The sequence below is a fragment of the Nilaparvata lugens genome, chromosome 6 (assembly GCF_014356525.2).
Source record: "Nilaparvata lugens isolate BPH chromosome 6, ASM1435652v1, whole genome shotgun sequence".
NCBI lineage: Eukaryota > Metazoa > Arthropoda > Insecta > Hemiptera > Delphacidae > Nilaparvata > Nilaparvata lugens.
The window spans coordinates 24,983,106-24,998,762 of record NC_052509.1 but is presented as its reverse complement, the minus strand read 5'-3'; the positions used below and the strand labels follow the sequence as shown (position 1 = coordinate 24,998,762).

At 36.0% G+C, this 15,657-nt stretch overlaps 1 protein-coding gene across 12 annotated transcripts in view; it reads right to left on the bottom strand.

Annotated features, from left to right (window-relative positions):
- LOC111049797 (ecotropic viral integration site 5 ortholog) overlaps window positions 1-15,657 on the bottom strand; it is a 215,355-nt gene that overhangs the window by 21,006 nt on the left and 178,692 nt on the right. For 8 of the 12 annotated variants that reach the window (XM_039430530.1, XM_039430525.1, XM_039430526.1 and 5 more), the window contains 5 exons: window positions 14,641-14,877; window positions 12,280-12,453; window positions 11,272-11,436; window positions 10,511-10,684; window positions 1,400-1,567 (listed from right to left, as the gene is read on the bottom strand). In XM_039430530.1, the coding sequence (XP_039286464.1) occupies window positions 1,400-1,567; window positions 10,511-10,684; window positions 11,272-11,436; window positions 12,280-12,453; window positions 14,641-14,877 (918 nt within the window). The remainder of the gene's footprint in view (window positions 1-1,399; window positions 1,568-10,510; window positions 10,685-11,271; window positions 11,437-12,279; window positions 12,454-14,640; window positions 14,878-15,657) is intronic. The other 4 variants (XM_039430528.1, XM_039430529.1, XM_039430524.1 and 1 more) reach the window with 1 other exon arrangement.

Below are 15,657 nucleotides of genomic sequence, written 5' to 3'. Positions count from 1 at the left end.
CTAGAAACTTCGGCGAGGAAGTCCTCAAGCTGTGCCTGAGAGCTAGAAGGATTTTAGAATAGGGAAAGTGAAGAGAAAGAAAGAGAATGGACGTCGCAGTCTAGAAACTTCGACAAGGACGAACTCAAGCTGCACCTGAGTTCTCTAGGAAAAGGATTGGACTTTTCCTACTAGGAATTACAGCAAGTCAGAAACTGCTAAGCGAATTTAAAATACAGGGCCACTCTATAGTATGAAAACTAAGCAAGGAAAATTTACCATAAATGATAATAATCTCTCTACAAGGATAAAAATTAATCGAGAAAACTTTTCTCAAAAGGAACAGGGATTTTCCCACAAGAATAAAAATTAATTGAGAAAAACTATTCTTAAAAAGGACAGGGGTTTCCCTACAAGAATAAAAACTCAATGGAGAAAAATTACTCTTTAAACTAAAGGCCACCTTACTACAGAGAAGGAAAAATATACGGACTACCAGTCCTGACATACAATTACCTGAAATGACGTGGATACTGATACAGAGAATAGTGAACCGATTCCCACTTCCCGTATTATAATTAAAAACGTCGTGAAGCGACAGGGTCGAGCCTTATAAATTAAGTACTCAAAAATAATCCGCTATAAGAGCCTAGCTAAATTTCCCCACTCAACTATTTGTAACACAAACTTGAGATACCTTACAGGCTTCAAAACCAAGGATAACTCGTTCACCCCCAGTGATACGAATCTAGGAAAAATAACCAACAAGAAAGAAAATCCCCCAGGAAGTTCTATCTTCAAATACAGTTGGCAATTCGACATACAATATTCCATTCACTAAATTACAGAATAGAATATTAACCCTCTAGTACACCACTATTAGGAGCGCCGCTCGGAACGCAGCCATACACGAACCCGTTCACCGAACTACTGCTTTCTACCAGGTCTTCTTGAAGCTGCACCGGGTCGCTGAAAATTAGGAGGCCGGGGGAAAAGAGCTTCCTGACCAATGAGAGTCTGAAAAGACGATCACACCACTGGTCATGTGACAGGGTTTGACTCAGCTGCTCCTGATGCTAAGGGTGCAGCAAATGGTGACAATGATAGTAATTGCTACACTAATTCAGGCCGGTAAACAATATTTCTATTCCAGAAATTTCATGAAGAACGATACCGACTCAACTCGGTAGCCGAGTGGTAAACAAGATCTGGAAATATCTGGTTAGATATATATATATATATATATATATATATATATATATGGTTTTGATAAAATGGTATGACAAATGAATCTGATAAATTTACTGATATTTTGACATTTTTATCCTGTATTGCCTCTATTGGAGAGTACGTAATCCTATATTTTTGACCAAAGTACCTTTGATTTCTTTAGCGTATGAGTACTGAGTAGTAGGCCTACCTTTGATTGTAGATCAGTGTACTTGTGCTGCTGTTCACGTAGCCGGGCGTTCAGGTCCTTCTCGCGGGTTTCAGCTGCCTCCAACTTCTCCTTTATGTTCTTGTTCTCCTCGTCTTGCCTCTTCAACTGATTTCCACTCACGTTCACTTGTGTCTCCAATTCCATCACCTCAATTGAAAATGAATCATTTTTATTGAATACCCAGTACTTTTATAAACTTTTCAATAATGGAAAAAGCGAGAAGAAAGCTCATATTGTGAAATTGACATTATGAAGGACGAATCTTGAGATTATAATTATTATTAAACCTGAGAAATAATATAATTTATCCCATCAATCTGAGTATAAGAAAAAGCAATTCACATATTTATTTATTTAATCATGTAAATTTTTCAAACTCCCGTAAGACACAATACGTTCAGAAAAGTTTATATTGTATACATTCATTTGAATGACTCAGGGAGTCTGAATATTAAACAATTCTAGACCTCTGTCAACGCTCCTAGTCAATCATGGAGTTATATTCAGAAGATACTGCTCAGATAGGCTACTATATTCTGATAATGCTCAGATAGGCTACTATATTCTGATACTGCTCAGATAGGCTACTATATTCTGATACTGCTCAGATAGGCTACTATATTCTGATAATGCTCAGATAGGCTACTATATTCTGATACTGCTCAGATAGGCTATTATATTCTGATACTGCTCAGATAGGCTACTATATTCTGATACTGCTCAGTATCAGTTGAGCAGTCGAAGAGGCAAGTTGTGTTTTTGTTCTCTATCTTATCTGACCTTATAAAGTCTTTCAAAATGAAGTGCGATTTCTGTAAAAGTGAGGTGCAGGACCGTGATGTGTTGTTGTGTTCAAAATGTAGAATTGACTGTCACTTCTTGTCAGTCAGTTAAAGAATCGAATTTTCGTAAAATGTCAGCAGAAACTAAATCTAAATGGATTTGCTTGAGCTGTAAGTCAGTCGGAGCAGGCTCTAAAGCGGCTGGCTTATCATCATCCACCGATAGTGAAAAGGAAGGTAAGAGTGGCAGTGCTTCTCAATCACGCTCTCTGTCTCAGGCTGACCTTGATGCTATTGACAGTGTTATCAAGACAATGATTCAAGCTGAACTGGCCCCCTCACACAAGAATTTAGTGCCATTAGAGAATCAATTGATTTTATATCAACCGAATTCGATAATTTCAAGGAAGAACTTTCTGCTTTTAAATCTAATGTTAAAACTCTGACTGAAGAAAATGCTATACTGAAAAGTGCCAATTCCCAACTGAAATCTGAACTGTACTCGCTTCAAGAATATACACGTAGAGATAATCTAATTATCACAGGAATCCCGGAAACGGGTAATGAGTCCGTTTATGATATATTCAACAAAGTGTCAAACACAATCAACAGCCAGCTGACATCTAAAGACATTAGTACGGCTCATAGGCTACCAACCAAAAATAAAGCCAATATGAAACCTATTGTCGTGAAATTTCTTCGTAGACAAGATAAGTAATCGTGGCTTGCTAATTTCAAAAACGTATCATCAAAGGACAGGGCTAATCATGGTATTTCGACGAAGTCAATCGATATTATGTATCCGGGCGGCAGGGTGTTCGCTCATCAACACCTTCCAGCACATATCCTGGATCGGCTCAAGGTGGTGAGGGGCGTCGCCTTCCAAAAGGGCTACAAATACGTATGGGCAAGGCAGGAGAAAATATACGTCCGGAAAGATGCTACCCAACAGGCAATATTGATTCGTAGTAAAGAGGATTTGAACACTCTATGGATCATAGATTCATTATTTTAAATATGTATGAACTAGACAAATTGATCGAATTAAGGTTTTATTTTATTTTATATGTCAACTATTTGAATGTGAAAGTATTACTTCAATGTGAATTCAGGTGCAGTCATGGTTCGCTTTTCAAGCATTGTTTATTTTTTATTAAATACATCTTGAGTGAGGGTCGAATTTCTATGATTGTGGTAATTTTTGCCATTCTAAAACTTGTGGTAACGATTATTGAGTTCATTTTTTTCCATTTTTATATTTTTTGTTTTCATTTTCTTACTAAGAAAAGCTTAAGTTTGAGTTTGAGTCACGTTTTTTATATGAATATGTGGGTTTTGGTCGTATATCCTAAGTCCTATGTATTATCAATTATATTACATTCTTCTGTATATTTTGTTTTTGTATTTCAATTGTTTTATTTTATTCTCTAAAATTATGACACTAGTAAGATTACTTAGTTCAATTAAGGAAGTGAATACCTTTTCCTCAGAATCAGTAGGCATTGGCATCTATCACCAAAACATACGGAGCAAGCAATCAAACTTTGATTCATTCCTATTATATCTTAATGGTCTAACTGTTAAACCGGCGATAATTATTCTTAGCGAGGCCTGGTTACAGCATGAGAATGATGTTCTATTATATCAAATAGATAACTATGAGAGCTTTTCAGTATTCTCTGCTTTATCTAGGGCTAGCGGTATTGTCGCTTATATGCACAATTCCATTAATGCGAGGATGGGTGATTTCCAGATTCCAAATTTATTGTGATTGCCTACTTCTGAATTGTATATATGGGAATCGCAAATTCTCAGTAATGGGTATTTAAAGATTGCACATTGGTGATCGTAGATTATTTGTTAATAATCTGAAAAATGCTCTTTAGAATATAAAAATGAATGATTTAATCTGTGTCGGAGATTTCAATATAGATATTAGCCTAGACGACATTGTTGTAAATGATTGTTTAAACTGCTTAAGCAGTAATGGTCTTGAACAGCTGATTGATGTCAACACAAGGGTGGTGGAGTTGTCATCAACTTGTCTCGATCACTTCTCTTATCGATCTGATTGAGCTACTGTCAGTAGAATCGCAGTAATTGATAACTTTATCACCGACCATAGAGCCTTAATAGGCTTTTACCGGTTGGAGAGGGAAACATATTATTACGTAATGCAACTGAATTCAACAAACTTGATTATGATTTAATTTCTGAACACATAAAGGCTCAATCATGGATAGGTGTACTCGAAGTGGATGATACAAATACAGCATTTGATAAATTCTATAGTATTATGAACAATATTTTGAATAAATCCGTGAAGCAAGTGAAATATAGAAATAATCTGAAAATGATAAAACCGTGGATGACCCCTGGGTTGACAAACAGTATAGCAGTACGTGATAAATTGTATAAGTTACATAAAAGAATGCCTGATAAATTACACTCAAGAATAAATTCATAACTATGAGAAATAATGTAAAGCAGTGGATAAAAGATGCAAAATGTAAATACTATTCAGACAACCTGAATTTACAGGATAAAAATCCAAGGAAAAAATGGGAAGTATTATATTCAATCTTGCCTGGTGAAAATAAAAGAAGCCATGGGATTCAAGTTAACGAAGTGGCTCATTGATTAGTGATAGCAAGAGTCCTGCAGATATATTCAATAAATATTTTATTGAACTTCCTAAAAGACTCTCCCAGACTTGTCCACCAAAAACAGATCATATAATACAGCGATACTCAAATGAATTCAAAACGGAACTAAATGTCAGGTAAATTTTTCTGGATCCGATTAGTAGTGAAGAACTTATACAGATTGTTAAAAAACTCGATATAATAAATAAGAGCTCGGGTAACGATAAAATAGCAGCTAGAATTTCGAAGCAGAATATCTCATATCTTTCCCAGGTTATTACATACTTATTCAATCTCTCAATAGTTGAAGGGAAATTTCCAAATGTCTTGAAAATCGCAACTGTTATACCAATTTTTAAAAAAGGGGACAGATTGTCAAAACTAACTACCGTCCCATTTCTCTACTACCTACCCTATCAAAAATATTCGAAAAACTTATAAAAAAGAGAATTCTAAATTTCTTAGATAGTAGCAACTTTTTCTCTCAGCAACAGTTTGGCTTCAGAGAAAATCTTAGTACTGAACTGGCACTTCAGCATTTCCTGCAGAATATATATATATAAGGGATTAAATAAAAAACAAGGTAAAAAGGCAGCTGGTTTGTTTATCGATATAAGTAAAGCATTTGATACAGTTGATCATGATCTTTTGCTACATAAATTATGGTGAGCAGGTATCAGAGGCACACCGTTGGAGTTGCTTAAAACTTTCCTTCAGGAAAGTAGACAAGCAGTCAAAATCAATAATGAGATTAGTTGCCCTTTGGTAATCTGTCATGGAGTACCGCAGGGATCTGTCCTGGGACCTATATTATTTTCAATATATATCAACGACTTATTTAAGGGTGACTTCAATGAGGAAATAACTACTTTTGCTGATGACACTGCCTTGTCATACAATACAGACAATAAAATCCAACTTCAGTTAGATATCCAGCAGGATTTGGATAAACTATCGCTCTGGTTTTCTTGTAATAAATTATCTATGAATGTACAGAAAACGAATTATATTATTTTTAGTCTTGCTGGGAGTCAAAGCCTTCCAGATCCTATACTTCTTCACTCATTTGACTGCAGACGAGACCAATGTGATTGTCCCATAGTTAAAATATTTGGGTGTGTTCCTGGATAACAATATCTTGGAAACATCATATATCAGTCCTTAAAAAGTCTCTTCACTTTTACCTCAGAACAATGTTCAGATTGAAGGGGCTTTGTAATCAGAATATACTTAGAGATATCTATTATGCGTTTGCCCATTCAAGACTTAGTTATGGTTTGAGTTGTTGGGGTGGTGCCTATTACACTACTTTGAATCCTATAATTAAGTTACAAAAATCATTTATTAGAGTAGTTGCTGACGTGGGTTATAGAGACCACTCTTTTCCACTATTTATCCAATATGGGATTTTGCCACTGAGACATATGTATGTACACAAGGTATTGTCCATGTTTTACCTGATAAGTGGGAATGACGGTGTAACAGTGGACTATTGTGATTTGGTTGAGGGTCCCCATTTAACAAGAGCAGTGGTAAAACACAACCTACGAGGAGTCAGGCCAAACTGCACTCTTTTTAGCAAGTCATTTATTTTTCTTACACTTAAATTTTTCAATCAATTACCCAATGATATCAAAATAGTTTTCAGGTCTCGTGATAGAATACAGTCGCTTAAATCTATTATCAAGAAATGGCTACTAAGTATTACCCGAGAGGATCTTGAAACCATGTACAACCCTATGATTTTATTTCCAGTGACGAATGATCTATTGCTCCAATTTTGCCAAGACTGATTAATGTTATTCTTTCTTTTTTTTCAGGAATATATTCTCTATGCACTTCAAAATAGTTTTAAATAATGTTTTAGTGTTTAATAGTTCTTAAAAAAGTGTTTGAGTTGAATTCATTGTTTCCTATTGACTGGCTCATTATTCTTCTCCGTTATATTCCTAAACTCTGGTAAGGTATTGGTTTTTTCCTATTCATTTTTTTTTCATTCGATATCATTTTTGAATTTTTTTTTGTTTTTCTTTCGTCCTGCGTGATGAATAATAGATTATTATAATTATTAATAAAAGATTAATTTTTCATATATTTTCCTTGTTGAATTTGTATCTGCCAGCTTTCTCTGTCTCTGTTTTGTTCCTTGTCTAACTGCATTGCTCTCTAACTCTACTCCATCATGCGGACGTGATTTTATCACTTGCATGGTTGACTATTTCCACATATTTTTCATTTATAGCTGTATAGTGTAGGCAAGAAAGGAGATTTATCAGTATTATTATTTATTTTGTAATATTTAAGTGATGGATTTCCTTTATGTATTATACTTCATTATTATGTGTCATTATCATTATTTTAGTATTAATAAGTAGTTGGTTATTTTCTTACACTTGCACAAGTTGTTTGTTTATTTTGTTCTTTTCTTGTGGAAATAAATATATTACTCAATAAATAAAGAAAACATGTTCAGAATAAGACGTTTATTATATAGGACTCTTTTGTGGATGAGAAATGTATAATAAGGAATGAAGAGTAATGGTTTTTCTAAAGGTTTGAAAACAAAAAGTTTCTTTTCAAAGTGAATTTCTCATAAAGAAATTTTAAAGGCAAGTCTAAGAATATTTCTAACCTCAAAATGTTTTATGGAGATGGGAAGTAGGTATTGATGTTTTTCAACGTTTCTGCCTTGTGTTTTAAAGTACTGTTTTTAATTTTAATGTGAGTAATTGTACATTATAGATATTGAGTGGATTTTGAAATCAATTTGAAGCTCATTTTTTTGCAAGCCGGACACATTCCAGTAATGTCTCCCGGCTACATAGGCCAAAGTCCTTTTCAGGGCAATCCAGATAGTTACTTACTTAGAATAGCACAACTTAACATTGAGGGCAAGACAAGAGCTAAAGGAGAAATTTGAGGAAAAATGAGTAAAGATCTCAAAATTGATATCATACTGATTCAAGAAACACATGTAGCAGCGAGTATGGATAACAAGCAGAAGATTCCTGGCTATACACTTGTTGACAGTTTAAATCATGATAAGCATGGAATTGCCACATTTGTTACATCGAATATTGCTTCCAATTGTAGTGGTTTAAATGGAAATAGTCATGCCATAGGCATAGCATACGGAGGGCTGAGTATATTCAATGTGTACAAACCACCTGGGGAAGAATGGGAGAACCCTGCCCTCCCTCATGCTGCACATCCGTGCATATATGCTGGCGATTTCAACTCTCATAGCCCTCTGTGGGGCTACAGAACTGAAAACAGGGATGATGAGAGTCTGATTCGATGGGCTGAAGTAAATGATTGTCACTTGGAATATGATGCTAAACAAGGCAGCACTTTTCATTCTGCCAGATGGAGTACTTCTACCACTCCAGATCTGTGCTTTGTGTCATGTAATAGGGAAGGTAGACCTTTGCATGTGACAAGATCAGTTGAATCAAGATTCCCTAGAAGTCAACATAGCATGGTGGTTTTAGAGATTGGTATGAGGTTGCCATGTGTTCAAAATCCTGAACTTCCAAGGTGGAATCTCCGTAAGGCAGTTTGGGAAAAGTTTACAGAAGAAGTGGAAAAAACAGTATCCAGAATCCCTAAACTGATGAGCTTGCCAATAGCCTGATAAAAAATTTGGATGAAGGAAAACGCAATCGTTGGATGGAAGCCATGCAGAGTCTGGACTTCACTCACTCCAGCAGAAAATCATGGAGTTTACTCCGAAAGCTGAGTGGGAACACAAGATCCATAAAAAGAGCGGATGTGACTCCTGATCAAATAGCTGACATCTTCCAGTAAAATGATGATATAGATGTGCCGCCAAAGCTTAAAGCTCAAATGAAGCGGAAATTACAGAAGGAGCTGAAAAACTGCATGCAACAATCCTTTTTGGCTGAGTTGGTAAGTTCTGAAGAGATTATAGCTGCCATTAAAAAGATGAAAGGCAATAGAGCACCAGGAGTTGATGGGGTTCTGCCTGAGTTTATCAAGAATTTGGGACCAAAAGCTATAATGTGGCTCTCAAAGTATTTTTCTGAAGTAATGGTTAGAGCTGAGCTCCCCAAATCCTGGAAACAAACAAACGTCGTAGCAGTATTGAAGCCAGGAAAAGATCAAAGAGACCCAAAAAGCTATAGACCAATAGCCCTGTTGTCAGTTGTGTACAAACTTTTTGAACGAGTCCTGCTGACAAGAGTCGGGAGCAGAATGGATGAGTGTTTGCCAGAGGAGCAGGCTGGTTTCAGGGAGGGTAGGAGTTGTGAGGAACAAGTATTGGGGCTCACAACTTACATTGAGCATGGGTTTGAGAGAAACCTCAAATCAGGAGCCGTATTTCTGGACCTTAGTGCAGCATATGACACAGTGTGGAGATCTGGTCTTCTTCTGAAGTTAGCAAGGATCCTGAAATGCAAGGCAACCGTCAATCTAATTGGAGCTATATTGAGAGTCCGTACATGCAGAGTATCTCTTTATGGTAAACTCAGCAATATAAGAAGATTACAAAATGTTTTACCTCAAGGATCGGTTCTTTCACCAATTTTGTTCAATGTTTACACTGCAGCCCTGCCTGTTACTCAATCACGCAAGTTTATTTATGCCGATGACATTGGGCTTGTAACTCAAGGTCGAAATTTTGAACAAAGAATATCAAAACAAAGAATTCTCTTGAGCAAAAGAATATCTCATCAGGAAGCTCCCCGTTACCTAGGAGTCAGACTTGATAGATCCCTCACATATCGACAACATCTGCAGGGGTTGAGAGATAAACTGAAGACAAGGCTAAATATCATCAGCAAACTTGCGGGAAGAACCTGGGGTTGTGACATTAATGCCCTTCAAACATCAAGTCTTGCACTTCTGTACAGTACAGGGGAGTACTGCTCTTCTGTCTGGGCTCGCAGCAGACATGTTGAGAAAATTGATACAGTTTTCAATGAAACTATGAGGAAGATTAGTGGGACATTGAGACCAACAGAGACTGAATGGTTGCCTGTGCTTAGTAACATCATGCCTCCAGATCTCAGAAGGTTGGAGAAGAAGAACAAGTTCATTTCCCAGTTGCAGCATGAGGATCTCCCAGTCTCTAGAGATTTGGCTAACCCTCCACCAAGGCGCCTCAAGTCAAGAAGATACTTGAGACTTGACGAGCAGGAGGAAATTAGAAGTGCAAGGGAGTTATGGAGACTGAGATGGTTGCAGGGAGAGGTCAGGAACAAAGGCCTTGTGGATGACCCTGATGACATTGTTCCTGGCACCCAGCTGAGACGTAGAGAGTGGTGTGGCCTTAACCGGTTCAGGACGCAGGTGGGAAGGTGTGCTGAGCTGATGACAGCATGGGGATACACATCTGATCCTCTGTGCCAATGTGGACAAATTCAATCAATGAACCACCTAATATCTGAGTGTCCACAACACTCCTATCTTGGAGGGACAGCCCTCCATGATGCTGGAGAAGATGCATGTCAGTGGCTCCAGAACTTTCTAAATTCTATTAGTATTTAAAATATTAAGTGTGAAATTTTTTTTATAATTTTGGCCTACGAATGCATATATATATATATATATATATATGAGTAATGTTATTTCATTATGTAAAAATCAACAATATGACAACATCTCTGAAACAAGAGTAGAATTTATTTGAGAATAGTTACCTTGAGTCTGAGCTCTTTCAATTCAGTGAGTGCCTCCATTTCCCTGAGCCTAGTAGTCATCAGGTCTTCCTCGACTCGCTGCATCTCACTATTCCTACTCTCCCATGACAATAGATTTCCAACGATTTTCTTTGGCGTGGAGTCAGGAGCTGGAGGAGGCTCAGATCTATGCTCCTGGAAAAGCGTAATATCAGCATTACTCATCAAATTACTGTCGTTCACAAATTATAGTTAGGTACGGAAAATTTACATTAACCGCATTAGTTTTAGACATTATTATAGGATTTTCCAATTTCAGTGGGATCTGGTCTAATGATCTAATTAAAGATTATTGAATTAAACGGGCTATAGTAGTGTAGGTTCATGCTTGATATTTCACAATACTTCACATCAAATTATACTTCGAAAAAACCAAACAAATTTTAACCATATTAAATTATAGTCTGATTGAGAAACATTTATAAATTACTATACTTTGTGGAGTTTTTTTGAAATGATGAAAATAATAAATGAATAAGCATCGAAGAGACAATGGAAATAATTATTCTTAGACCTATGATTTGAATCGTCAGCAATACAAAGGACGTAAACGTCATATCAAGTTACTATCTGTAAGACAGTTTGAACAGTATTGTGGTTTCAAAAAGAATTATGTGAAAGATGGCTGAATTTGAGTATCAGTCTTTTATAATAACTGGCACTAAAAATGGTTAGGTATTAGGAAAAAGGGTTAAGTGACAGATTTTTGCTAAAATACAAGCTACCTGGAGATGCCTCTGCCACTGCGCGCTAAGCTCGGACAAACGCTGACGCAAATCTTTCAACGACAAATTTGCTTCAGCCTCTCTGAGCTTGACCGCGATCAGCTCCTCCTGGAGGTGAGCCACTGAATTATCCACAGTCGATTCTCTCAGAGTTTTCTTATCCTGCAAATGGAACGTAATCAATATGAGATAAGTTGGTAATGCTGATAATCTGCTGAGACTATATTGAGCTCATATCATTAGGCGCTTCAATAAGTAGTTGACTTCTCAAAAATCATTTCATAGACAATGAGAATAATTACGAGTTCGAATTATTTCGATTATGATGAATATTGCTTGTGAAAAAATTTTTAGAATATTGCTTTTAGAATGGTCAGAATTAAGTTCAAATCCTCATGAGCTGGAGGAATTTATTTTATTATTGTCACTGATTTGCTAGTAAATAGAAATCTAGTACAATACATACAAGTCATGATATAATAATAAGGGATAAACAACTCAAGAGGTTCTTACTAGCCAAGGGTGAGTTGTCAAGGATTATATTTCTAGGTGATTTCCAAGTGCTTCTCTAATCATTCAGTTTGTTTTTCATTTGGGTTCATTAAATCAGTTAATTGGGAAAATTTTTCTTTCACAAAAAACAGTCAATCTTTCACATTCTGCTGGAATACATAATTAGCTGAGTATTGGTTCAAAAAGTCGAACCCATCCTTTAAGAATGCAACAAAGGATGAAAACTTACCTTCCAATACCTTCAAGTATAAAAATTTAATGAAAAATCGAGAATTCAATTCAACATCTACCCTGGAGATTTCAGCAGGTGAAAGCAATCACAAAGTTTCTGACTTGGAAGAATTTACTATTTTAAAGCGATTCGTTGTTATCCGATAAGCTGATGGAAACTTGTTGTAAAGCATAGAAGAAGCAAGGAACGGCAAACAACTTAAATTATGCAAGGAACACATTATGAGAATGAATGAAAAAAAGTTGACAATGAGTATTTACCTCCTCCAGGTCCTGTATCCTAGCCCTGAGTTCTCGGATGAGGGCGTCATTCTCAGCCTCTCTCAGTCGCACCTTGACCAGCTCGTCTTGCAAGCAGCGCAACATGTCCTCCTTCTGCTGCAGCAGCTCCTTCTTCGCCGATATTTCATCTAGCGACGACTGTGATGAATGGTGCTGTCACATTCCATTATTATCAATAAAAGGCATTTGTTCATCAGGCACATAATACACTACATACATTTTACAAATACTGTATAATGAACTAAAAAGAGAGTAGAATATTATAGTGGAATACTCTATAGCGGTAGAGAGTAGGGGAATATTATGGTGGTTTCAGATTAAATAGACCGGTTCTACATTTGGGTCTATTTTATGCTACAGTATTGGCAAACAGAAGTTTTCAGAACAATTTGCGAAATTTCTCTCACAGATGTACTTTATAAAAATATTGGAAAGCAATTTCGAGTCTGTTTTTTCCTCTTCTGATTATTCTCATTATTTATCCGCTAGTTATATATTTTCATCAGATTAAAAGCTAATTGAGACAAGTAAATTATTATCTAATTGAAGAGATAAATTTAGAAAAAGCAAAAAGAGAAAAGTATACAAAAAAGAAATGAATGCTTTTCCTATGACATAATTTTCATCTCAGGAACACGGTATTTTTGGATGCTTGGTCATTGACATTCATTTAATCACTTACATAAGATAATAAATGAAAGTATTCAATAATACATTTAGACTAATGTCTTTCAAATTCCCAAATTTACTATTTTTTTTAATATTCACGTGTAAATACATATTTTAAATAATTACAAGGTGGTATATCACATTATGTAAATGTTGGGAAGGGAGGAGGTATTAAATGTGTACAATGAACTCAAAAGTCTGACAAAACTGTGAGAGAAAACGTATTCGCAAGAAACCACTCACTTACATGACACAAATGTTTACAAATTATGATCAAACTATAGTATTCTGTTATCACACAAATTCTTTACAAAAAGAGTAATTATTATGAGTAATTATGATAGATCTATGATATTCTGTAGATTTCTGTAGAGAGGGGAGTAATACTGAACTTGAGTACAATAAAAACAGAACATATAACAAACGTATGAAAATAATCTTTTAAATATCAAACTTGTTCTCTCAAACAAGATATTGATCGTTCAAGTCAATATAGTAGAATTCGATTCAACAGTTGATTGAATGGGAAGTATTTGTGTTAATCATATAAGGGATGCTGACAGTATAAAGTGGATTGCACAATACAACAAAAGTAAAATCGAGTGACTTTTAGATGGTGGGGGGGGGAGTCCCTTGCGTCAAGGTCCCACCTCGCTTGTGTGTTTCCAAACTCCCTACCAATATTCTAGGGCATTGTTCCTGGGTATAACATGTCTATTTGTCTAAACATATTATCTGTATATCATTTTCAAACAGTCCGAAAGTTCTTAGTAACTCACTCAGCCGCCATTTTGTTTTACAATCATAATTTTTTCTCTAAATAATGACTGAAGATACGAAAGTGAAACTTTTCACAGTCATTTATGACAACTAGACAGAGCTACAGAAACATTAGAGCAATTTTCCAAATTCATAATACAAAATGACGGCCGTTTATTAAAATGTTATTTCTTGAATGACCAAAAAACCATTTATTTTACAAAAAACGTTCAGGAATAACATTTTTTAGTATTTTTAATATAACTACGAACCAATTCACACCTAATTTTCAAGATCGAACAAATATTAAGAGAGATATGACAGCTTTAGTGATAGGTGACCTACATATTTAGGGGTATGTTACGATTTATTATTGTTTGAAATAATCTTGAATCGCTTACAAATAACACGCAAAGCAAATGGAGATTTTTGTATTACTGGGGCAGACTTTAGCAGCATGTCTTGGTGTGCACTACAACAAACCTCCAGCGGTCATCTATGACTAAAGCTGCCACATCTCACTTAATATTAGTTCAATCTTGAAAAATGAAAATAGAGTCAATCGTTTTGTAATTGGATTTACTAAAAGAAGTTATTCTTGTATTTATTTTTGTAAAATCAACGGTTTTCTTTGTTATTCAAGAAATAAAATTTCAAACGGCCGCCATTTTTCTAATGAATTTGAAAAATTGTCATACTTTTTTGTAGTTCTGTTTAGTTATCATGAATATATTTATGCAAAGTTTCACTTCCATATGTTCAGTCATTAATGAGAAAAAATGGTAAGTAAAAAACAAAGGACAGATTGGAAATGATATTTAGATATTATGTTTTGTATCGAAGAACAATGCCGTAGAATATCGGTAGAGCGTTCATACTCAAGGAGCCAGGGATAACAGTACAAGTACTCACATTCTGCTCGATGATGAGCGACAAATTCTGAATCTGCTCCTTGGCGAGCTCGAGACTGTGCGTGGTCTCGAGGTGCGAATGACGCAGCGCAGTCAGCTCCCGCTTCACCACAAAAGTGGTCTCCTCCTCCTCGGCCCGCGACACCTGCCCCCTCACCAGTCTGTCGGCCAGCTCACTCGACTCTGCCTCCAGCAGCTCCACACGCTGACGCAGCATCTTATTCTCCGCTCTCAGTCTCTGTCACAGTCGATCACACTAAATAGTTAGTAACCTCGCATCGAGGTTTCACCATAGAACAAAATAGCATAGGAAGATATTGTTTATGATCCAAATTTCAAGCTGTCGACTGCTGTCTATTATTACTGTTTTGACCGGGTGAGAGCGTGAGAATGGTACAGTAGTGAGAGACAACCAGCGTCACATAGCTTCACAACAACTAGGACTATCGGCTTGGGATAACAGTGACATTTTGAACATGAAAGCCCATTTTGTGTCTTCTTATGCTATTTCTTCTCTATGGTTCCACTTACATTGACATCTTATATTATTATATGTTTGTATCGCGGAGCCCGATTCTAGCAGACATTCAAAGGCACAACTATGTTTAAAGTCAAGTCGGGCTCAAACTAAAACAAGTTTTGTCGTAAATTTGTCAAACTTTCTAACTTATTTTTATTAAAATACAGCACAACTTGAAGATGTACACAGATTAACGCCACAATAAACATAATATTTATCTTACAAGTATGTGTTAGAATAAATAATATAAAAATGGAACATTGAAGCAAAACTGAATTTCTATAATGGAAAACATTTAATAAAGTTGACAAGGAAGGAATAGTATATTTCGCACCTAGGGCCGAAAATGAGAATTTTCTGGCTCGAAATCGGTTTTTAAGTCCGAGGCCGTAGGCCGAGGGCTAGAAAAGATTGAGAGCCGGAAACACATTTTTGCCCGTGGTGCGAACGCTATTTTCGCCACACAAAAAAATAAGTTTTCATTTGTGCGTAAATGCG